At 37.8% G+C, this 26,979-nt stretch overlaps 1 protein-coding gene across 2 annotated transcripts in view; it reads right to left on the bottom strand.

Annotated features, from left to right (window-relative positions):
* The window catches only part of esamb (endothelial cell adhesion molecule b), a 161,084-nt gene that overhangs the window by 14,237 nt on the left and 119,868 nt on the right, over positions 1-26,979 (bottom strand). Inside the window, exons 2-5 of one of the 2 annotated variants that reach the window (XM_088345373.1) lie at positions 20,104-20,249; positions 11,747-11,948; positions 9,154-9,309; positions 3,280-3,324 (exon numbers count right to left, since the gene is read on the bottom strand). In XM_088345373.1, the coding sequence (XP_088201499.1) occupies positions 3,280-3,324; positions 9,154-9,309; positions 11,747-11,948; positions 20,104-20,249 (549 nt within the window). The remainder of the gene's footprint in view (positions 1-3,279; positions 3,325-9,153; positions 9,310-11,746; positions 11,949-20,103; positions 20,250-26,979) is intronic. The other variant, XM_088345371.1, reaches the window with a different exon arrangement.

Raw genomic sequence — 26,979 nt, 5'->3', positions numbered from 1 at the left:
TAGAAAAGGGTATCACTATCCTTTAAAATCTGGCAAGATGGCGGCGCACATGGATGCTGCGGCTTATTGCTCTCCATTGCTCTTCTATAAAAAAAAATATTATACTTTGCAGAGTAATGTACATTTTTAATTTAAAACTTTTTTAGAGGCTTTAAAAAAACAGTTTATTTTAATATGCTTTTTTTGTTACAGAAGGATGAATTCTGCTGTAAATCAAAGTATTAGGTTGATCTTTAAGCTCAATATTCATGATTGCCCGAAAGCCCCGCCTCCTGTAGTTTGATTGACAACAGGATTCATTCTCCAGTAAAACGTAATAAAAAGGCCATTATAGAAAAGGATGTTTGGGGTAAAAATGATTTTTCTTTGTTTGCTTTTTTTTTTCAAATAAACCATGCAAATGAAATGAAAATACATTATTAAAAAAAGAGTAAAATGATATTAAATATATTATCTAATATTTAATAATACAATTAAGACATTTCAAAGAACATCAGGTATTTACAAAAACAACACACTGCATAAATTCCAGCACTTAAGCAAAATATGTTTTCAATTTTAAAGTGCTGATTTGATATAATTTATTTTGGCACTCTGGGGCTCCCATAGTTGGATTTTGAGAGATGTTTTAATTATATCCACAATACTTTGTGTCCCTAACCCCACAACAAATAGATTTAAATAAATGTAAAAAAAGTTACCAATGCATCTGTGAATACAAATGTGTCTTGAATACATTTCAAATAAGCGAAAATGAAAATATAATTGCATCCTAATTTGGCCGCATAACAAAAAAATCTAAAAAAGTTTGAAGAATTCAATACATAACATGTAAAACATTTGAAATAATTAGCATTTTTATATATATATATTTTTGATATTTATGAATCATACATTCAATCGTATTTTCACAATATTTTTTCATAACAGTGACTTTTTTATATTTTCACAATTCTTAAATCAATACCTCAATCCAAAGTGTGGTCATAGATCTTCATAATTCAATTTCATTAATTTCAAATATTTACTGTGCTAAGATAGCCTAAACTTGTTAGAATTGTCCTTTAACTACTCATATAAACTGCCAGCACAAAGTGAGAAAACATGTTTTACCCAGGAAAACATTTAAAAACAATCTACAGTTTCCATCTGTTTAAAAAACAAAAAACAATAATATTACAATACTGCTAGCCTATCACAAATCCAGTCGTTTTGCTAAAAATCACCAATACAACATCACACGCTAACACAAGTTACAGTGAAGAAAGTAAGTATTTGAACACCCTGCCTTTTTGCTATTTCTCCCGGCTAGAAATCATGGAGGGGTCTGAAATTTTCATCGTGGGTACATGTCCACTGTGAGAGAGATAAACTAAAAAGAAAAATCCAGAAACACCTGAGAAAATGAACGGTAATATTTGGTACAGTAGCCTTTGTTTGCTATTACAGAAGTCAAACGTTTCCTGAAGTTTTTCACCAGGTTTGCACACACTGCAGGAGGGATTTTGGCCCATTCCTCCTCACAGATCTTCTCTAGATCAGTGAGGTTTCTGGGCTATCACTGAGAAAAAAAAGAGTTTGAGCTCCCTCCAAGATTTTTGATTGGGTTCAGGTCTAAAGACTGGCTGGGCCATGCTAGAACCTTGATGTGCGTTTTACAGAGCCACTCCTTGGTTTTCCTGGCTGTGTGCTTCAGGTCGTTGTCGTGTTCGAAGACCCAGTCACGACCCATCTCCAATGTTCTGACTGAGGGAGGGAGGTTGATCCCCAAAACTGCACAATACAAGGACCCAGTCATCCTCTCTTTAATGCAGTGCACTCATCCTATCAAATGTGCAGAAAAGCACCCCCAAAGTATGATGTTACCACCCCCATTCTTCACAGTAGGCATGGTGTTCTTCGGATTGTACTTCTCATTCCTCTTCCTCTAAACACACTTAGTGGAATTATGACCCAAAAAAATCTATTTTGGTCTCATCTGACCACAAAACTTTCTCCCATGGCTCCTCAGTAACATCCAAATGGTCATATGCAAACTTAAGACGGGCACCTACGATGAAAATTTCACACCCCTCCATTATTTTTAGTGGGAGAAATAGCAAAATAGCAGGGTGTTCAAATACTTATTTTCTTCACTGTTTATATAATACAGAGAAGTGACATCAGAGCAAATGGGTATGATTTAAAGGAGAAAATTGACCTGGTTCCCTTGAAAAATATTTAGGGTATTTTCCAGACTATAAGTCGCTCAGGAGTTTAAGTCACTATAAAATGCATTATGAAGAATTTAAATCCACACTTGAGTATAAGTTGCTCATTTTTAGGATATTTATTAGAAGTTATATAACGAACAATTGAAAATAAAAACGGAATAGGGCAACCACAGACATGACACAACTAATAATGTGTCTAGTATTTAAACATATTAAGATTTATTATGATAAATATATATCTTGAATAACATACTACGAAGTTTACCATCTGTATGACGTGAACAGAGGTGGCGGGCCGTGCATTTTACTCATAGGCCTTCAGTAGTTCTTCAATCCAAGCCTCAATAACTACTTTATGGCTATAAAACCTTTACTGCAGCTACAGCTGTGACACATATACAAAAGCATCAATAATAACCTCATAAAATTACCCACATTTTAATCACCAAAGTCCTTTTTTTCTTGCATTAAATCCATCCTCCTTTCTTTCCTCGAGAAAATTTAAATTGCTCTGTTGTACAGATTCCCCGTGCGAATCAGTTCCATCAAATGAATCTGTTCAATCGGCATTGACGCTAATGCCGAAAGCCGAGGCTGTGCTGTCGTATTTCTTTCCTATTTTTATTCGATTTAGGACAAAAAAAGTCTGACCTGTGGATTTTTTTCCTCAGATTTTCATTGCGATAGTTCCCTTACCACCGCCCTAGCCAATCATAGTTTGTGAAACCGGTGACATTTTGTTATGCCTTCTAGAAGGCCGCGGTGTCACCAACTTGAAATCGGGTGGGCTGAACCAAACAGTGTTATCGACACTTCATTTTTAACCCCAGGGCCTGCAGAATGGATTGTGAAGGCCTCTAGGTAGATTTCTGACCCTGGCAACAAGTTACAGCTAACATGTGATTTTCCTGATTAACTTAAATACGAAAATATACAGACATCCAGTCCTAAAATGGCGGTAATATGCTTGAATATTTAATTATGAATTGACTCAACAGTTTTTTATTGACTTCATTTTTTTCTCCTTTAAAACATTTCAGCTGGAAGGAATGAGTGAAAGCCTTACCCATGAAGCCCAAGACCAGTATGGGCTGAGGACACGGCCTCCATTCTTTTTGTGAGTTAGATGTTGAAAAAGATAACGAGAAAGGAAAAAAAAGGGAAAAATGAAGAAGAATGCGTGATGCGATGCGGGATGCGGGAGGAGAGTTAGTGATGCTTTCAGGCCCAAATCCAACTTAGGGCTCTTGGACCAAGTAATGACATGGGGCATGTTAGATTAGGCACAACACAGGAAAATTCCCGAAAAGAGAGGAAAAAAGAGACGGATGAAAGAAAAAAACAGCAGTATCACAACGACAGACTGTGGCGTTAAAAGGATGAAAATTGTACTCAAGTCTCGTATTTTTTATTTTTTTGGGAGGTTTTTGGGTAAAAGAAGCAACAATTTCAATCAGGGGCCGAATCTAAAGACTTAATCGTCATCAGGAGATGAAGGACGCGCATCGATCGATGCTAAGTCCTCTTGTTTGGAAACAGATGGCCGCAAATGGGAACGGAACAACGGATTTAAATGCATTTGGTTTGTTTTTTTTGTAATTTGTTATTAGCACGAGTACCTGTGTAAGCTAGAACATCAAAACACTGACCCACTTACTGCTTGTTTGTAGAGACACAATGTAAATTAAGTAAAAATATAGGATATACAATATTTCATTATAAAAATATACATGTATCTTAATAGTTTGATGATATTTGAAAAAAATTAACATTTTAAATCGTGATATTTTATTTTAATGTTTTCTAGAGGGTTTTAGTCATTTGGGGTTTTAATTTATTTAAAATATTTAAAAATATATATGTTAAAAATGTTAAAAATAAGAACTAGCTATGTATACTATTTATTCTGTGAAATTTTAGGCTATTGATCATAATGTTGGTTTGTTCCAAGTTTTTTTCTTAAATAGATAAAATATTAAAAGAATATATCTTAAAATAAGAAAAGAAAATCGATGTATATTTCAATCGGTCAGTTTTTAGGCTTATGATACTTTTGTCTCTTTATTCTGGGTTTGATTTTTATTTAAAATATTAATATTATCCATGTTAAAATAAGAAACAACAATCAATGCATATATTTTAATCTAGGATTTTTTTATTTAGATTGTTGGTTTGTTCAGGGATTTAACTTTGTTTATATATATATATATATATATATATATATAAAAAGCATATTACACAAATGTAAATATCAAAATATACATTATGTTTGTTTTCATCTATGAAATTTTATTTTAATGTGTTTATGATGATTTTGTTTATGTGTTTGGTTTGCTGGTTAACTATATTTAAACTATTTGAAGTAATCAATACAATATATATTATATATTATTAGCTGTAAACGACACAAGCACATAAATTCACTTTTCTTTTAAAATCGAAAGTCGCTTAAAAATTGCAACACAACTCTGAAAAATCGCAATTCATTTTTCTCAAAAATGGTGCAGCCCTAATATATATATATATATATATATATATATATATATATATATATATATATATATATATATACACACACACACACATCTATATCTATAGATATAGATATCTACATCTAGATTTTGAGATATATTAAAATATTATATTGATATCCTTATGATGATTTGGCTGGTTTGTTTAAGGTTTTACTTTATTTATAATATTTGAAATAACCATATCATTATAAACTATACATGTAAACGTTAAAATACAATAAAAGAAAAAAAATTTTCATTCGTGAAACTTTAAATATTAGTTTTGTACATCATATTATATGTATTCACATTGACATTAAACATGAAAGTGCACCACAATATTTGAAAAATAACAATCAGCAAAAGCCAGCCAAATGTGATTTTTGCTTATTTTAATAAACTATCCCAGAGATAATTACTTAATTAGTTCATTATTTTAACATCAAATACACGACAACAATATATGTTGTTGTCTTAGGGCGTCATTCTAGATTTTTGGAAACGTAACACACTACCACAGCAATATGGTTCACGAAATTAAACAAATATGAAACACAATTGACATCTCATCTCATCTGCTACACCACTTATCCTCAGTAGGGTCGCGGGGGTGCTGGAGCCCATCCCAGGAATCATCGGGCAGTGGGCAGGGGGACACCCTGAACTGGTTGCCAGCCAATCGCAGGGCACACGGGGACAGACAACTCACTCACTCATTCACACCTAGGGACAATTTGGACCGGCCAATTCACCTGAAATGCATGTTTCTGGAATGTGGGAGGAAACCGGAGTGCCCGGAGGAAACCCACGCAAGCACGGGGAGAACATACAAACTCCGCACAGTAAGTCCGGTAGCTGGATTTGAACCCACGCAGGATGTTCCCAAGACATGAACTGTGCCGCACATGCGCTAACCACTGCGCCGCCGTGCTGCCCCCACAATTGACATAACATTTTTTATTTTCGGGTACATATTTTCTAGTGCCGTATATTGAGCCAAATGTGTAAATAAAAAGAAAGCCAGTGAAGAGAGCCAACAAACAAACAAACAAACAAACCCAAATCTCTCTAATTATCATGTCCATTTGTTTAATCCTCTACGAGCGAGCTTGGACGAATGTTACGCAAACAACTTCATTTTGATGTCAAACCTGCTTTTGTTACTGCAATATTTGGAAGTCTACAGCACTATTTCATTTTTTCCTTTTTTTTGCAATGTAATCCAGGGATTTTGATATTATTTTGTGTGTATAATGGCGAAATGAAAAAAACAGGATGACAATGGCATAGAGCACAGGTGTCAAACAGGCGGCCCACGGGCCAGATTAGGCCCGGTAAGGGAATAAATCCGGCCCGCGAGGCAACACTCAGAGAAGCGCAAGAGAAAAACAGGCTGCAGGTTGAAATATGTCAACTTGATGTTGCCAAATCCAGGTGCCTCGAAAAAAGACACTGAACTCTCTCTCTCTCTCTCTCTCTCTCTCTCTCTCTCTCTCTCTCTCTCTCTCTCTCTCTCTCTCTCTCTCTCTTCAACCCCTTTTCTCCCACTCTCTGTGTCTCTTTTTCGCTTCCTTTGTTGCTCTTTGTTTCTTTCTCTCCCTCTTTAATCTACTGGTCCGGCCCCCGGCAGAATGTTTGTTCTATCGTGTTTTCTATCTATTTTGCAACTCATTTTAGTAATGACTTTTTACGGAAAGCACAAACTTTTGAAGGGTACTGTATATGAGTACCATTTTTGTTTGGCGGGCCGGATTAAAAGACGGACGTGCCGCCTGTGGCCTGTGAGCCATAGTTTGCCCATTTTTGGTCTAGTAGGTTTATTCCACATGTAATGCTAACAAAACTCAAAGTCATTACGGATATTCACCAAGGTAGAACATGCACCCTAAAAATAAATACAGTGGTACCTCTACTAACACATTTTATCTGTTTTTTGAATAGCTTCTTAGTCTAGAACATTTGTAAGTAGAGACAGATTTTGAATGTAAATGCGTTAATCTGTTCCAAGCCCCGCAAATGTACGGTATATTTTTTCAATAAATCATAAAAGTGCTTCAGAACATGAAACAAATATATCTTGAAATAAGATTACTCCAAAATTAACATAAAAAGAGAGGCATATACGGTAAAAAAAGAGAAAAGAATAAAGGAAATATCAAAAATATTGATTTACTTTTTTGTCTAGTGTTTCTTGAAAAACTGATCCAATAATGTCTGCTTTTGCCAATCTGTGGGAAATGTGAGACGCAGATGTAGCAATTTGGGCTGATTGAATGATGGCAGTGTCCTCACCCCTGCTATCTTACCCGAACCCCTTCTCCTCTGAACTCTGAACTGTGACGGTGACATAAAGAGTATGCTGGGATACACGTATATGCACTGGGTTGCCAGGCAGATTTTAATAGCAGCATGTACTGTATTTTTGACTTTGTATCCTAAAACCCCTTTGTAACTAGAAGCATTTTTTTCCCGTTTAGGTACGTAAAAACATTCGTAAGTAGAGGTACCAATGTACACTATAATTCAACAGTGCTTCACATTGGTCTTCGCCAATCATTTATTCGACCAATCACAGTGCCACGTTTTTAAAGCACATGGCTAGCGTGTTAACAAACCGGGGGCCGATGAATCATGGTCACGTTGTTCTGTTTTGGGGGAAATTGACCTTTTTGGTGTGATTACCCCCTGGAGTTTTCTAACTCAAGTTGTGGACAAAAGTAATGGGACACACCAAGTAAATGTCAGGTGGAGAAAATCAGCATTTCGTCAAAAAACGACTTGGTGGTTAAATACTTTTCGGTATCCTAATATTGTTTCTCCAATCTTACTGGTCTGGACAAAGGATTTTGAATGATATTGCCTTTTTAAATTAATGAAAAACACAAAACCCTCTTGTTTTTATCCATCTCTGTGGGCGGCCATTTTGAGACCATCTGAAAATGACAGATTGGCTCAAGACATAATTTTCTTTGAGTCAAATGATCCAAGCCCCCCCCCCAAAATAGGTGAGTCATCATAGTTATTACTTTAACGGTATTGTTTAACAAAATCGAATATAAACCAACCAATCACAGACAGACAGACAGACAAAGTAGAGCTAGCTAGAAATCAAAAGAAACATAGACATAGGGGGATAGCTGTTGGATGGAAACAGAGAGATAGAGATAAAAAGATTGAAAGAGACAGAAATATAGGTAGAGATAGACATAGAATTAAAGTGAATAAATAGATAGGTAGAGATAGAGAACTAGCAAGAGATTAATAGAAAGATAGATAGAGAGGTAGAGGTAGAGAGAGTGAATAAGAGATACAGTGTGTAGGTTGAGATAGAGAGATAGCTAGAGACTAATTGAATGATAGGTACAGAAAGCGCAATAGCGTAAAAAAGTGATCAATAAGAAGAGATAGAAAGCTAGCTAGAGATGAATAGAAATGGGGAGGTATCTCAGTAGCCTAGATGGTAAGGCGCCCGCTTTGAGACTGGGAGGTCGGTGGTTCGCGCCCCGGCCGAGTCATTCCTAAGACTTAAAACGTGGTCGGCGGCGCCCTCTGTTGGCTGCGGCTGCATCGGCTCGCTACAACGGGTCAGGTGCAATCGACATTTCGTTCTGTGTACATTGTTACACAGAATGACAATACAAGGAAATTATTATTATTATATATATATATATATATATATATATATATATATATAGAGAGAGAGAGAGAGAGAGAGAGAGAGAGAGAGAGAGAGAGAAAGAGAGAGAGAGAGTGAGAGAGAGAGAGACAGAGAGAGAGATGTAGATATGGCGAGAGAGAGAGAGAGAGAGAGACAGAGAGACAGACAGAGAGAGAGATGTAGATATAGAGAGAGACAGAGAGAGATGTAGATACGGCGAGAGAGAGAGAGAGAGAGAGAGAGCGAGCGCGAGCGAGCGATGTAGATATAGCGAGATAGAGAGACACGGAGACTAATAGAGAAAGACAGGTAGAGATAAAAACAAGATGGGAAAGATAGACATAGAAAAGCATGGACGAATACAGAAAGCTATACGTATACACTGATACATGGAGAGGAAGAGAGAGAGAGAGAGAGAGCCTATTAGCTTTGAATGTATTTATATTAGATCTTAAAGTTAAATCCCTGAACACAATTTCACGAATTCAAGAGATGTTTCTTAATAATACTATTTTAAATTACACATCAGATTTAAAAAAAAAAAAACAAGGAACAGAAAACCAGGAAGGAACAAACCAAAGAACATAGATAAGCAGAACAAACGGATGAATGAATGAAAATGAAATGCGTAATGCCACTCGGGATCCATTTTTACGCGCTATTTTCATGCGCAAGTGTGCACAATAAGTGATTGACTTCTGGATAGAGAAGTCAATCATTCACCACTCTTTTACAATGTCTAAAACTTGACAAGTAGACATGTACTCACTCTGCATGGGCGAGAAGAAGACTTCCTGCATGGGGGCCGTCTTGGTCCACTTATATTGAGGGACGGGTTTCCCGTGAGACGACTTGCAGCTCAGAGTCACGTTGCCGTTCACCACCGGCTCGCCCGTCAACGTGCAAACTGGAGGGGAGGGTGGGACTGCCGAAACAACATCTCAGGGTATGAACAAAAATACTACAGAAATACTACAAGACTAAATTGTATATAATGTGCTAAAACCGGGCCCTAATATCTTATTTAACTTGAATTCTTAAAGAAAAAAGAAATGCAACAGAAATACTCCAAAATACTATTTCAGTCGGACTGTAAAACAGAACTACTGCAACAAAATACTACAAAAATACTACTACAGAAATCCCTCGGAAATACTACATAAATACAACAAAAACACTCCAAAACTAAATGGCATATGATGTGCTAAAACCGGGCCCTAATATCTTATTTAACTTGAATTCTTAAAGAAAAAAGAAATGCAGCCAAAATACTCCAAAATACTATTACAGTCAGGCTGTAATACGGAACTACTGCAACAAAATACTACAAAAATACTCCGACAGAAATCCCCGGAAATACTACATAAATACAACAAAAACACTACAAAATAAAAAAGCATATGATGTGCTAAAGAACGGCCCAAATACTTTAATACTTAAAGAAAAAAATACAACAGAAATATTCCAAAATACTATTACAGTCAGACTGTACTACGGAACTACTGCAACAAAAATGCTACTACAGAAATCCCTCAAAAATACTACATAAATACAACAAAATACTCTAATACGAAATGCTACTACAGAAATACTACTACAGTGATATGAGTCATATGACAAAAATATTACTACATAAATACTAAAAATACAACTCCAGAAAGAGTACAAAAATAATACAACAGAAATACCACAAATGTATTACTACATTAATACTGTAGTATGAAATGTTAGAGAAGTATTACAGAACTGCAACAAAAATACTGCAGATGCGAAAGAACAAAATATCAAATTGAGTTGCCTAAAACAGAGACCTAATACATTACTTTACACTACAAAAATACTACTACAGAAACACCACAAAATACTTCAACGGTAATACAAAAAAAATACAGAAATACTAATTACAGAAGTACTGAAAACTAAATATCATATTAAGTGCTTAAGACAAAGACCAAATATATTATTTTGCTACAGAAACATGCTGCTACAACAATACTACTACATAAAGACTGCTACAGTAATACTACAAAAGTATTACCTGAGAAATACCACAAAAAGACTACTACAGGAATACTACACTTACAACTCCAGTAAAACCACAAAAACACTAATACAGTAATACTATAACAATGCTAGTAAAGTAATCCTACAAAAATACTAAAGAAGCACGATACAATTATTCCAGAGATACCACAAAAATGCTACTGCAGTGATACCACAAAATGGCACCACAGTAATTCTTCAGTTAGTTCAATATTGCATTCAAATATTTTTATTGCTACTATGAATCCTGGTTTTGTTATCAAATATAACCTTCTTTTTGAGCACCCCTGCCTCCAGTATCTGCCTCCCCCATATGGGTCCATCATCCTCCAAAATCTTAACATTTGGTAATTAAATATAGAGACAAAATGTATTATTTTACTACAAGAACAAAAATACGCTAGTACAGAAATACTACCACAGTAATACTACAAAAACATGACTACTACATGAATAATACTACAGTATTACTACAAAATTACTACTAAAGGTGGCTTGGGCTGGATATTTTAAGCCCGATTTTAACGCTATGTCAGGTTAGTTTATTTGTTTCTAGTTTTTTTGTTACCTTCGTTAATCCATTTACAGTTTCTCTGTTTTGTTTTTGTTGCTGGTTTCTGGTTTGGACATTTTGGTAGTTGCTTTGGGCCCATTTTCTGTTGCTATTTTGATCCTGGTTTTGTTATTAAATACAACCTTCTTTTGGAGCACCCCTGACTCCAGTTCCTGCCTCCCCCACATGGGTCCATCATCCTCCAAAAAATTAATATTAAGTGCTTCAAAACAGAGACCTAATGAATTATTTTACAACAAGAATAGAGAAACGCTACTACAGAAATACTTCTACAGTAATACTACAAAAATACGACTACTACATAAATAATACTACAGTATAACTACAAAATATTGGTCCGCGCCGTCCTGGATGTAAATTTCCCAATAGTCCTTTGAAGCTTGGGAGAAGGGTGATAGGTCATCGCCCTTTCGGACAGAATGGGGCACGACACACACATTCTAACCCCCCAGGCGAGGTGATAAGTCATTTAATTTTTGCACAGACTAAAACCAAAGAAAACATTCCAATGCACAAGTGTTTTACGACATCCTTCTCAAAAGTTGTACTCAAGGCTGAGGTCAAACTTAGGACAAATATTTTTAGTATAAGTGTATATAAAATAGTATTTAACTTCACTACTAAAGGTGGATTGATTTTTTTTTAAAGGTACTTTCCTTCGATTCCACTATTTGAAAAAGGAAGTAGCAGTGCATTTTTTGTAATCAAACATAACCTTTACGCAGTGAAGCCGTGGGTTCGCTACCTTTGACATTCAGGCGCATCTGTCCAGAAATGCCAGTGCCGCCAGGAATGATGACATCGCACACGTAGCGTCCCGAATCCGATTCCTGCGTGTTGTTTATGAAGATAGAGAGGTTGGCGGAGGGCATGGCCGCGTGGAAGCCCGCTCGCTTGCTGAAATCGTTCTGACCGTGGCCCACCTCGCCAGAACTGAAGTTGATCACCTTTAGGGTGGCGGAAAATTGACATACAATTAAAACAGTCTTACTAAAATTCAATAACCATAGTGGTACCTCTACTTATGAATATCTCTGCACACGATGGATTCAGGTTACAAAGTACCGGAACGTGAAAACATTGCCTCTAGTTACGAAGTCTAAAATACTGGCTATTGCTTCAAAACTGCCCGGCAACCCAGTGCGCATGTGTGCTTCCAGCATGCTTTTTGTGTCACCGTCACGTCAGAGACGAGGAGGAGGGGTTCCGGCATGACGCAGCCATCATCCAATCAGCCCAAATTAAACACATTTTAGAAAAATTCTATGAAGTCTGGGGATTAGTGAAAATAAATCACCCGGGAAAAGAGTTTACAAGTCGGGCTATCGCTATGTCTGCCTCGCGCATTTCTGATGAATCATCAAAAGCTGGCAAAAGCAGACGTCATTGGATCAGTTTTTCAATGAACGCGCAGCTAAAAAGGTTATGGTGCAGTAATCTTATTTTAACATGTATTTGTTTCATGTTCTGATGCTCTTTTATGATTTTAAAAAATTGTGTACTTTTGCGGGACTTGGAACGGATTAGAGCATTTACATACAAAGCATGACTCTACTTACAAAGTTTTCAGGTTATGAAACTACTCCCAGGATGAATTACGTTAGCAAGTAGAGGTACCACTGTATTCTCAAACAGAGTACAGAACACATCGTGTTCCTTCCCACAATACACAAATATGTTGCAAAATTTAACAGGCACCTGGGGATTGAGATTTTTATTCTCAAAGTTGACCCATCTGGCTTGTTTCCTGTAGAGCTGTGATGTCATTGAAGGAACACAACACTTTAAAAAAATGGGAAATCCCATTAACACAACATGTGGGGATGAATCCAAAACAAACCCGCTCATTTCAGAGAGTTAGGCGATTGTGGCTTTTCGTTTGTGTTTTTCACCATGCCTGTCACGCATAATTTTGGCTAGCTAGCTTCCCATTAGCATCAGGGATGCCCAGGGCTTTCCTGTTTTGTTCGCTCCCAGTAGGTGCTCGTTGGTTGCCCACCATGTGTTGTTTGGCTGTGTGCCTTGGTTTATTCCCAGCCTTTCTGCTCACTGTATGCCAAGGCTGTTGCTGCTTTAATTGGTCCGTCCCGGATAGCCTCCATTAGCTCTCTGTGTGTTATTTTTTGCCTATTAGCCCCTAATTGGCTTCTCTCCCTTTGTTGCACCATAACTGCATCCACCTGAAACAAAACCAAGGCATTCTCCACAAAAATGACCAAAACTTTTATTCAAAACTCAATACCCCTTTATTAATTAACAAATACAATTATGGCAACTGGCTTGCTAGGGTGCTGGTGTTCCTCCGATGATGTCACAGCTCAGAATGACAAAGAGAGGCTGTCCTAAAAATGGATTATCTTAGAAAATAATTGTAAAATACCGATGAAATATAAATTCAAGCCTAACACCGTTGCATGTTTAAGAATTTGGAAATACTTTTAAGTGAATTTCCACAGAGTAGGAACCTTACCTGTATGTAAATGTGCTACAGCTTAACAGAAGGAATCAGTTTACATGTGAGCAGTTTCTTTCATCCGGGATACCTTCATACCGCAAAGCATCATGGGACTTGTAGTACAGGGACTAATTATACACGCCAACTCAAGCTTACTTGTTAAACAAAGGCTCTTGTCTATTGTTGGGTTTCTCCAAGAAATTCCTGTTTATTTTCCATCCCCACTGCAAAAATCCAACAATTCATATGTCGTGGCGCCAACAGTTGTATACATCCATAGGTAGTGTTAGTCCATGCCCCTGGAAAACCACGTACAGCCCGCAGCCGAAAAAGTGGGGAAGCATTAAACATATTCTAAATTAAAAAAAATATTTTAACCCAGAAAGTTCTGCACCAAATGTTTAATCATGGGCTCTGTTTTGAAGATTGAAAAGAAAAAAAAATGTTTTTAATGGAAATCTAATGATGACAATATCTTATCTTATCTCATCTCATCATCTACACCGCTTATCCTCAGTAGGGTCGCGGGGGTGCTGGAGCCCATCCCAGCAATCATCGGGCAGTGGGCAGGGGACACCCTGAACTGGTTGCAAGCCAATTCCAGGGCACACGGGGACAGACAACTCATTCGCTCGCTCATTCACACCTAGGGACAATTTGGACCAGCCAAATCACCTGAAATGCATGTCTTTTGTAATGTGGGAGTGCCCGGAGGAAACCCACGCAAGCACGGGGAGAACATACAAACTCCGCACAGAAAGTCTGGAGCTGGATTTGAACCCACGCAGGAGGTTCCCAAGACATGAACTGTGCCGCACATGCGCTAACCACTGCGCCGCCGTGCTGCCCTGATGACAATATAACAAAAATAATTTAATGATGATAGAACTGAATATATTGTCGCTGCTATTCTTATTAGTTCTCTCCATTTGTGTCATTTTTATGTTTTTAGCAAAAATATTTCCACTAAAAAGTGCAAAAATGAAAAAGGACAAAAAGATGAAGATATGTGTTATTTAAATAGCAGCGACAATGTGGAAGTGCAAGATTTTATCCCCCAAAATAAGTATAAACATAACTATATCCTTTCAGTGTGATACAATATATTTAAGGGATTATAATTGAAAGGGGAAAATTTCTCAAAACCTATATAAGTCACTTGACTATTTAGCTCCATTTAATTGGCTAAATTAAATCAAATGTCAATTTGTTCCACTTGACTGTTGAATCGTGTGAAATAAAAACATCTTCCTAACAAATAATGAGATGAAAATATAAGTCTATAAGTAGAATTTCTAAAAACTGTTCCATTTAAACTAAAAAAACTCTACCCATGTTTGTAGTTGAATAGACACTCAAAACAAGGAGAAAATACATCAGTGCATTTTTAGCTTGAAGTTTGTTATTTATGATTGGACCTGTCCTGGTTGCCATGGCGCCCAATTGGCTACGCCCGTGTGTGTCACGGTTGCCATGGTGCCCATTTGGCCCCGCCCGGGTGGCGCCAGCTGCGGCACGTTAAAAGATTGGCTTTCTGTCTATATTAAGCTCAGGACTCTCACGCTTCCTTTGTCAGCCCGTCAAACGAACTTCTGCCCCACAAGACGTGGGTTCTGACTCCGTCCTGTTTTCCTGTCGGTATTTCCAGTCTGGTATTGTTTCCGTTTATATTTGTCCTGTTCAATTTCAGGTTCCAGTTTTGTTTCCGTCTGTTTTTGTCCTGTTTGTTATTTTCCCCAGGTTTGTTCCCGTCTAGTTTCTCCCGATATCCTGATTCATTATCTATCTTGTCTGTCCCGTCCTGTCTAGTATCGACCCCATCTGTCCGGTATCAACTCAGGCAATTGGAATCGATCTTGTCGGTCTCTGGCTTCCTGTCTTTCCACGCCAGACCCCTGATTTCCCGTAAAATAAAGGCTTGTGTGAGAACGTCACGCAATTGGGTCCTGATCCTGTTCTGGTTCTTGACAGGAACAATGCAAAGGAGGTTTCCTGGGACGCCATTTCCTTATTTTGAGTATCATTGTGCACTGTTGTTTGTTGTATTGCCTATTAAATCAGTGTCGCTATCGATCAATCGTGTTGCTGTAATTTGAATTCCACACACTTTAGGGCTGATTTGTTTTTTTAAAACATTAAAGATTTAATAAAAAGATGAGGCTTAGGGCAAGGTGTCAGAAACGGGGAATGGATTTCTCTTATCTTCCTGCACGTTCAAAATCCATTGATGACTTTTCACCTTATTTTGTCTACTAAAGTTTAAACTTAACACTTGCAAAGATAACAGGGGGAGACTATACAAAACCCTCAAGATGTAAAAACCCAACCTGTTCTAAAGGTCCTACCTAGGCCTTTTCTTTTTATTAAAATCTCCTAGGTAACGAAAATAAGATCAATCGTAAAGGGTGTGGAAATCAAAGAACAGCAACATGATTGGCAAATAGTGACAGTGATCTAACAGTACACTGGTGCTCAATAACAGTCAAAATAAAGAACAACAGTCAGCAATAATAGTCAAAATAACCTAAACCTGGCATCATAAGCAATCTTTTGGCAGGTGTTCAATAGTCTCGATCAGTGTTTCTCGAGGGGTGGGTCGGGACCCAAAGGTGGGTCGAGGACTTATTTTCAGTGGGGGTCACGGGGCTTTTATCATAATTTAAAAAAAACGCAGGGTCAGGTAGGCGCCTTGCATGGCTGACTCCCTATTGGTGTGTGAGTGTGTGTGTGAATGGGTAAGTGTGAAGCACATTGTAAAGCGCTTTGGGTGGTCTTTATTGACTTGAAAAGCGCTATATAAATGCAGACCATTTACCATTCACACTGATTATCAGTAGATAGCAATAATGTCCTGCTCAATCTCTTCTCCCTGTTCAGCCAATCAGCCTGTTTGAGAGGGACCATCTTTCATTTTATTGTCAATGTTGGTTTTCTTTCCCTTTTTGCCCAATATAATGGGTCCCAAGAAAGTTAGTAATAAGGAGAAAAGTGAAAAAGAGGGAGTCAAAGAAGGAAACAATTGCAAAATATAAAAATGGTGTACGAGGGTCTGCCATTGAAGCGTTTCTAGACTGTAAATGATTTTAACAATTTTTAGATTTTCATAGATAGATAGATAGAGATGGATAGAGATATATAGATAGGGATAGATATAGATGGATTGATAGGGATAGAGATAAATAGAATGATAGAGAGATATATAGAGATAGAAAGATAGAGATAGATAGATAGAGATAGATAGAGATAGATATAAAGATGTAGATATAAAGATAGAGATAGTTAGATAGAGATAGATGGATAGAGCTAGATGGATAGAGATAAATAGAAATAGATAGAGATAGAGTTAAATAGAAAGATGGAGAGAGATAAATAGAGATAGAAAGATAGAGATAGAAAGATATAAATAGATAAATAGAGATAGATTAATAGATATAGATGGAGGTAGATATAAAGATATAGATAGATTGATAGAGATAGATAGAGATAGAGATAGATAGATAGATGGATAGAGATAGATGGATAGAGATAGATGGATAGAGATAAATGGAAAGATAGAGATAGAAAGATAGAGATAGATGGATAGATAGATAGATAGATAGATAGATTAATGATAGATAGATAGATAGATAGATGGATAAAGATAGATAGAGATGGATAGATGGATAGAGATAGATAGATAGAGATAGATAGAGATAGATGGATATAGAGGGATAGATAGAAAGATAGAAAGAGAGAAAGATAGAAAGAGAGAGAGATACTTTATTCATCCCCATGGGATACATTCTATATATTAACTGCATGAATAATTATCGATGTTTAGGGAATATATTTTACGATCTCTACTCCAAACCGCACAATCCTTTCATTGGATACAATTGATAAGTGGGATTTTTTTCTGGATTTGGGTCGCAGCTCGTCGTTAGGGTGGCTTCTTAAATCAGACCAGTTAAGAACCACTGGTTTAAATGAAACCAGTCCGAATAAACGTTAAGCTATTTTCTTACACAACAGAGTAAAAACGCATTCCAACACAGCTCCGAGCGCTAAATCCACCTGCGGTAATTAGTCAAATGGCGGAAGTGCATAGGGCATATCATACATTGTAATGGCATTGGCCGTGCAGCATATTTGCTTGCACAGATTAAGCATATAAACAGAAATGGACGTCCATCATAAAGATAATCCTGATGTGTGCAGATGGCAAGCGCCGACTTTTCTGATTTTCTCTGCGAGATAAACCCGCGGGCATCAGACACTGAAACTGTTTAGATTATATTAATCACGGCAAGACTCACGCATGCACGCACACGGGCGCCCACGCATCCGACGTGCTAATATTTACGTGGCCGATGAAATATGTCGTTAGCTTCGAATTAATTTAATGTGACATGTGTCGCATTAATCTTCGCGTCCTGAAAAAACCTGAAATGGCCATATCATGCGAGACGTCATCCCGCTTGTCTTTTGAAAAGGATACTGATTTTCTCGACACGGGATAGCATGCAACAATGACAGAAGGGGGAGGAATAAGTAACTAAGCCCCTGTCTAAGGACTATCAAAGAGTATTTGAATCTAATTAAGACTTAATAATTTTAGGTTTCAATATTTTAATAATGATAGTATGCAAAAATGAGGCGCCAGCATTAGGGATTCGGTGTCTTGCCCATGGACACTTTGACATTTAACTCAAGGAGCCGGGAATCGAACCTGTGACCTCTCTGTGCCAAGCCGAGCGCTTCACCTCCTTTTAGAAAATTCTACGTCCAACCATAATATTCAGAGGTACATACTTTTTTTATCGATACTTTTGTTTGATGGTAAATTATCAAAAACATCAAATAAAATAAACTTTGTAAAAACACCTCCCAAGGTTTAATAAAATTAGCATGTAAACAATGACAAATGGGGAGGAATAAGTAAATGAACCTTCTTCCTAAGGACACTCAATGAGCAGTTAGACCCAATTTTCACCAAAACAGTTTTACCTTTTCATATTTTAATGATGACAGGATGCTAACAATGACAGAAGGGGGAGGAATAAGTAACTTAAGCCCCTGCCTAAGGACTATCCAAGATTATTTGAATCTAATTCAGACTTCATAATTTTAGGTTTCAATATTTTAATAACAATAGTATGCAAAAATGAGGCACCAGCATTAGGGATTCGGTGTCTTGCCCATGGACACTTTGACATTTAACTCAAGGAGCCGGGAATCGAACCTGTGACCTCTCTGTGCCAAGCCGAGCGCTTCACCTCCTTTTAGAAAATTATACGTCCAACCATAATAATCAGAGGTACATACTTTTTTTATCGATACTTTTGTTTGATAGTAAATCATCAAAAACATCAAATAATATAAATTATGTAAATATTACCTCCCAAGGTTTAATGAAGTTAGCATGTAAACAATGACAAATGGGGAGGAATAAGTAAATGAACCTTCTTCCTAAGGACACTCAATGAGCAGTTGGACCCAATTTTCACCAAAACAGTTTTAGCTTTTCATATTTTAATCATGACAGGATGCTAACAATGACAGAAGGGGGAGGAATAAGTAACTGAAGCCCCTGCCTAAGGACTATCAAAGAGTATTTGAATCTAATTCAGACTTAATAATTTTAGGTTTCAATATTTTCATGACGATAATATGCAAAAATGAGGCGCCAGCATTAAGGATTCAGTGTCTTGCCCATGGACACTTCGACATTTAACTCAAGGAGCCGGGAATCGAACCTGTGACCTCTCTGTGCCAAGCCGACTGTCCACCTCCTTTTACAATTTCTACGTCCAACCACTCATAATATTCAGAGGTACATACTTTTTTTATCGATACTTTTGTTTGATGGTAAATTATCAAAACCATCAAATAAGACAATTATGTAAAAATACCTCCCAATGGTTAATGAGGTTAGCATGCTAACAATGACAGAAGGGGGAGGAATAAGTAACTGAACCCTCTGCCTAGGTGACTTAAAGCACAATTAAAACCAATTTTCACGGAACAATTTGAGGTTTCCATAATTTTATGTCATTAACACGCAAACACTAAAGCAAGGGGGAGGAATAAGTGACAGAACCTTCTTCCTAAGGACACTCAATGAGCAGTTGGACCCAATTTTCACCAAAACAGTTTTACCTTTTCATAATTTAATGATGCTAGCATGCTAACAATGACAGAAGGGGGAGGAATAAGTAACTGTGGTGACTCAAAGAGCAATTGAAACAACATTTCACCAAACAATTGGCCTTTTAGGCAAGTCTATGAAAGGTCAATTCATGAATTTTTTTTTTAGGGTAATTTGGTGCAGTCTTCTATTTTGGTATTTCGACCAATCACATTTCACATTTTCAGTTTCGGTCCATAGCTTTGATTTCAGTGCATCATTATTCGTTTCAGTTTCAATATAAAGGACAGCGCATACTCTACTGTGTTATATAATCCCTCCAAGATATGCATTTCCCCTTCAACAACGCACAATGACCTCCATTCATGGTGTCATCTTTAATCCCACTAAAGAAGATGACCATTGTAAATTCCAGTGGAGGTCAGCGCATGGTCTACAGCAGATGTACAAGCCATGAAACATGATATATTTGTGTGTTTGTGTGACTATGGGTGCGTTTGTTTTCCAGTTGCCGTCTCACCTGCTTGGACTCGTTCCCGGTATAGTGCCAAATGACGGTGTTTTTGGAGATGTCCGAGCTGGGGCTGTACCAGGCTTGCAGTACCACCATCTGGCCCTTGACCACCTCCATCTCCTCCCGCGGGATTTCCACCTTGTGACTGTCACCTGAGATGAGAACCCAAAATATACAGTTAGCCCTCACTTTAACACAGTTCATTTTTCACTGTATTGCTTTTTTTATAGATCTTCATCAGGCATTGTGTTCTGCATTCTGATTGGCTAAACAGTCTATCCGCTTCTTCTCAACCTGTACATCCATAGGGTTGAGTTTTAAGATGTACACAAACGTAAAACAGCTTGGAAGTATTCTGTTTTTTATTTTCTATATATTTAAATATTTGTTTATACTGTTGATATTCTTAGCTGTTACTCATTGGACCGGCCAATCAAATGTATGTTTTTGCAATGTGGGGGGAAACCGGAGTGTCTGGAGGAAACCCACACAGGCATGGGGAGAACATGCAAACTCCACGCAGGAAGGTTCGTTCTCATGACCTTCTGTGCAGTGGACGCGCTCACCACTGATCTACCGTGTTGCCAGGTTCTATTACATTCCCCCAAAATTTAGATACAAAGTCATTTTAGTCACATTTTCACGAGTGGGACATTTGACCCTGGAGGTGCATTTGTCGAACAGCTAAGCGTACCAGGTACGAAGAACTGGTAAGCATCCAGACTTTTTTATATACTACTATGTAACGTGTTGACTGAAGTCAGGCAGACTGGACGATTTTTGCTAAGTTCAGGAGGAAGACAGTATAGGTAGGAAGTTAACCATAGTCCCCGAAGAAAACCCAAGCACAGGGAGAACATGCAAACCCCGCACAAGAAGGCTGGTAGCTGCTTTCGAACCCATGACCTGAAAACTGTGCCACGGACGTGCTAACCACTCAGCTGCCGTGTTGCCTATGTCATGTCGGGGCGGCAGTAGCTCAGGAGGTAGAGCGCTCGTCTTGGGATCAAGGGATCCCAGTCCGAATCCCGGCTCGTCCGTGTTACATGTCGAAGTGTCCTTGGGTAAGACACTGAACCCCTAATACCCCCAATAAGCAGGTTAGCGTCTTACATGGCTGCAATAGAAGGCCGCTATTGGGAAATGTGGAGCACATTGTAAAGCGCTTTGGGAAGTCATTGACTTGAAAAGCGCTATAAAAATGCAGATCATGTTATTTCATTTCATGTACGCCCAAATTCTTTTACAATTCAAAGATTCTCTAAACGCCATCGTTTTGACATAACCACTGGGAGGTCGGTGGTTCGCGCCCCGGCCGAGTCATTCCTAAGACTTAAAAAGTGGTCGGCGGCGCCCTCTGTTGGCTGCGGCTGCATCGGCTCGCTACAACGGGTCAGGTGTAATCGACATTTCGTTCTGTGTACATTGTTACACAGAATGACAATACAAGGAAATTATTATTATTATTATTATTATTATAATGTTCTGCAAAAACAACAGAATTTAATTGTATAATAACACTGTAATTATAAAAAACCCGCTACACAGACTTAGCCGATCACAGGTTCCATTTAGAATGTAACCCCTACGATAAATGAAGGCTCACTGTATTGAAAATATGAACAATAAAATCAACATCTCAGTCACGTAGCAGCATCAAAAAAGTTAAACCACATTCCCTGCTGAAGCACTGGTGCATAGGACAAACATGATTTGCTGAGTTTTTCCTTGCCCTCATGTAGGTTTTAGATCAGGGGATGGTGTCATAATAGTCTGTGGTTTGCAATACTCTGTGCTCTGTGCAGCCCTTTAAGACTCCTTGTGTTTAAGGGCGTCACAAATAAACATGATTTGACTGAGGTTTTGAGTTTTTCCTTGCCCTCATGTAGGTTTTAGATCAGGGGATGGTGTTAAATAGTCCGTAGTTTGCAATACTCTGGTCTGTGCAGCTCTTTGAGACTCCTTGTGATTAAGGGCGTCACAAATAAACTTGACTTGACTGTACCTTTCTCTTATTTCACACGTGACTTAGGTTTATTATGATCTAAAGAAAAATAAAAAGACAAAAGACTTATTACTGGTATGTGTCTTTATTTTGGGTTACAATTACAAGAACCTCATACAACTTTGATTAACATGTCTCCAAAACATGTTTTGGAATGACTAAAGCTCAAGTAATCAATCAATTGATCTATCAATACTTCATTTTTCAGGTGAACTATAATGGCAAATGTTTTCTTATAAGTATCATAACACCGGTATATACCGTAACTTCCGGACTATAAGCCGCTACTTTTTTCCCTAACTTTCAACCCTGCGGCTTATTCAGTGATGCGGCCAATTTATGTAATTTTTCTAACGGCCGCCAGCGGCGCTCGAATGTTGCTACCATTAACTGCACTGTCAAAGCTATATTATTATTATTAAAGCTTTGAAAACTCTCTCGGTGTACCGTCTTTCTTTGTAAATATGTGTAACCCATGTATAATATGTATTTGCAACTGTATATTTATGTAATCGATTTATTTGTATTTATTTTAAACACTTATTCTGATATGTTTTGCACGCGTGAACGAAAAATGAGGGGCGGAACAAACGCAGGGTGTCGAGTTTAAGTGGGGACCGCTAAAGGAGAGGGACAGACAAGGAAAGAAGAGGGGGTAAAAAGTTGGTTAAAGAAAAGGGAGTTGCGTGAGTAAATGTGTTCATCTGATATATTTTTCCCACCCTTACCTTTGGAAATATACACTTTTTTCCTTGGATTACTTTCAACGGGACCCGGACTCTGCCAGTCTGCATCAAACCTTAAGTACCGGTATCATTTTCTGTTCACTTTGCCGGCTGTGATTTTTGGACTGTGGACTTTAATGAAGGACATTTAGTTTCAATCGCGGGACTTGAAGTCGGGTTTGGGTTAATTTTGCGTTTGTGTTACATGTTTAAATGTGGGCGCATGCGGCTTATATACAGGTGCGGCTTGTGTATGTACAAAATCGCTTTACCTCTTAAAATGTGGTGGGTGCGGCTTATAATCAGGTGCGCTCTATAGTCCGGAATTTACGGTAGATATCACAGATTATAGGTGTGTTCACAATGTGATAATATGTCACTTCTAAACATTATTCAAGTGCTCCAATACTTAAGGTCACACATCCCTTGGCTAAAAGAAATATACTAATCATTCATATCAAGTGGCGTAGCCTTAGCTGTACACAATTGTGGCTATAATAAATCAAAATTCATGATGGTCTTTATTGTCATTAAGATAAAATGCTAATGAATTAGATACACAAATGCAAAGCAATGAGACTTATTATAGCCAAGCTTTCAGACATAATCAAGAGGTAAAGAGGGAACGCGACCAAGTTGTGATACTAATTCCACAGAAAATCAAAATATGTCACAATGAAGAAAATAAATGCTTACAATATTTCTAACAAGTAGTGTCATCTCATTATTATAGTGTGTATTTAGTGTTATCAAGTCCCTTTTTCTCTATCGGGCCGATAAGTGTGACGTCATATTTGGCCATTGCTGGTTCGATAACTATCGGTCCGATAATTATCGTGCGCCCCTAGTAATAATCCATCAGACAATATGACAGAGAAATCAATTTTTTTGCGCTGTAAGTTAAAGTTTGAAAGCATTTGTCAAAGACTTACAGGTCAACTTTAATTTGTTTTTGTTTTTTTCTATGAACCCAAATACTGCCGTTATTGAAAAAGCCTCAAAAATATAAGCAAGATCCATCCATCCATCCATTATGTGCACCGCTTATCCTCAGCAGGGTCGCGGGGGGTGCTGGAGCCCATCCCAGCTATCTTCGGGCAGTGGACACCCTGAACTGGTTGCCAGCCAATTGCAGGCCACACAGGGACAGACAATTTTCTCACTCATTCACACCTAGGGACAATTTGGACCGGCCAATTAACCTGAAATGCATGTTTTTGGAATATGGGAGGAAACCGGAGTGTCCGGAGGAAACCCACGCAACCACGGGGAGAACATGCAAACTCCGCACAAGAAGGTTGGTAGCTGGATTTGAACCCATGACATCAGAACTGTGCCAATTAACCTAAAATGCATGTTTTTGGAATGTGGGAGGAAACCGGAGTGCCCGGAGGAAACCCACGCAAGCACGGGGAGAACATGCAAACTCCACACAGGAAGTTTGATTTCATGACCTCAGAACTGTGCCGCACAAGCACTAACCACTGCGCCGCCGTGCTGCCCATAAGCAAGATCATATATATTATACAGTATAGATATATGTATATATTTTTTTCGGGCTTTCCCTAAATTTCTGTTATGTTAAATAAAGATTCAATAAAATTCAATACTGAGGGTGTATTATTATTTTGCGGTTGTTTTCGACATAATTTATGTGTTGTGTAATTTAACCACTTAAAATGAAAATTATGACATTAAACCAAACTTTAAACCAAAATTTTGGAGGGGCGGGGAATGTAAACTCGTTCAAATGAAAACAGGGAAAATATTTTAAACCAGTCCAAATGTTATTCCTCTAATTCACATTGGGAGTTGTTATGTTAAAATAAAAACTATTTACATTGTTTTGCTCAATAAAATGAAAAATATCCAATAAATAGAAAAAGTTGTCATTTTTCACAGAATAAATATGTGCATTATTATTGTAAGACATTGTCTTCATCGAGGAAATAAAACAATAAATATTGTAGAATAAAATAAAATGTATTGTCATTTAAACAAGTACCACCCTGAGGCGCAAGGTAATATGCATTAAGATACAGATGCACACAGGGAAATATTTTAAACCAGTCCAAATGTTTTTCCTCTAATTCACATTGGGAGTTTTTATGTTAAAATAAAATCTATTTACATTGTTTTGCTCAATAAAATGAAAAATTCTCCAATAAATAAAAAAGTTGTCATTTTTCACAAAATAAATATGTGCATTATTATTGTAAGGGATCCCAGTTCGAATCCCGGCTCGTCCGTGTTACATGTCAAAGTGTCCTTGGATAAGACACTGAACCCCTGAACTATTTACATTGTTTTGCTCAATAAAATGAAAAATTCTCCAATAAATAAAAAAAGTTGTCATTTTTCACATAATAAATATGTGCATTATTATTGTAAGGGATCCCAGTTCGAATCCCGGCTCGTCCGTGTTACATGTCAAAGTGTCCTTGAATAAGACACTGAACCCCTGAACTATTTACATTGTTTTGCTCAATAAAATGAAAAATTCTCCAATAAATAAAAAAAGTTGTCATTTTTCACATAATAAATATGTGCATTATTATTGTAAGGGATCCCAGTTCGAATCCCGGCTCGTCCGTGTTACATGTCAAAGTGTCCTTGAATAAGACACTGAACCCCTGAACTATTTACATTGTTTTGCTCAATAAAATGAAAAATTCTCCAATAAATAAAAAAAGTTGTCATTTTTCACAAAATAAATATGTGCATTATTATTGTAAGGGATCCCAGTTCGAATCCCGGCTCGTCCGTGTTACATGTCAAAGTGTCCTTGGATAAGACACTGAACCCCTGAACTATTTACATTGTTTTGCTCAATAAAATGAAAAATTCTCCAATAAATAAAAAAAGTTGTCATTTTTCACATAATAAATATGTGCATTATTATTGTAAGGGATCCCAGTTCGAATCCCGGCTCGTCCGTGTTACATGTCAAAGTGTCCTTGGATAAGACACTGAACCCCTGAACTATTTACATTGATTTGCTCAATAAAGTGAAAAATTCTCCAATAAATAAAAAAAGTTGTCATTTTTCACAAAATAAATATGTGCATTATTATTGTAAGCCATTGTCTTAATCAATTAAATAAAACAATAAATATTGTAGAATAAAATAGAATTTATTGCCATTTAAACATTAGGATTGCACAATTAATTAATAAGTACTGGAGTGCAAGGTAAAGATACAGTACCACAGTGCAAAAACTTAAAAAACCCTCAAACTTTACAAGGTAATGCATGCATTATTTAAAAAGGCAATCAAAGAACGATTACGAGCATAGATAATAACTCTTCAGTTTTGTTCCCTATCATAGAAATCCGCACGGTTGAAAAAAACACGGACTCACAGGGCGCCCAGTCACCAGAACTGGACAGCTGGAGCTGGATGAGCTGATCCCAGCAATCGGAGTCAGAGTGCGTCTCCAGCTTGGAATGTTGCGGGTGGGGGAAGCGACCAAGAGGGAAAAAAAAAAGAATACAATCCAAAGACCCGGGCTCCGCTTTGACGAGGTTATCGCTCAAGAGAAAATGGTCAATCAAGAGCCGGAGCCGCTTGTGATCCGCAGACCGACAGCTGGGATCTCCGCATCTGTTCAGCCCCGGAACGTCTTTCCCCTTGTGGCGCTCCCGTGCATGTGCGGGTCGAGGGAATTAAGAGATCGACAGGGTTGGGCTGAGCGGGGATGCGCATATTCGGATAAGTTGTTTTTTTGACCTGAAAAAGTTGACTTCTTGTGACTCCATTTTTTTCTTGCTACTCCTGAGGGCAAAATGACCTCTGGGATGCTTCTCTTCCTTAATTTCTCAATCTGACAAATCCCGTTGACTAATCCCCCAACCACCCTGAGCTCAATCCTCTCACCTCACGTGAGGGGGGGAAAAAAACCTCAGACATGTACAGTGGAAACTCGCTAGTTCGCGGTTCCACTTTTGCGGGTTCAGAGCTTCACGGGTCCAAAAAATATACCTTACCTTCTCAATAAAAGCATTTATTGACTTGACGCCATTGAGCGCGAGCTTATGTCAACTGAGGACACGGTGTGGACACTCTTATTGTGAAGGGGGGAGGCCCTGATGCAATGCTTAGTCATGGTGAGTTACCGCTTCGCTCACGTCCCCCTCCTTCAACTCCTCCCA

This window comes from Urocampus carinirostris, chromosome 10 (assembly GCF_059441175.1).
Source record: "Urocampus carinirostris isolate Australia breed hairy pipefish chromosome 10, RoL_Ucar_1.0, whole genome shotgun sequence".
Lineage (NCBI taxonomy): Eukaryota > Metazoa > Chordata > Actinopteri > Syngnathiformes > Syngnathidae > Urocampus > Urocampus carinirostris.
The sequence above is the reverse complement of the archived record's forward strand: the minus strand, read 5'-3'. Positions and strand labels throughout refer to the sequence as shown.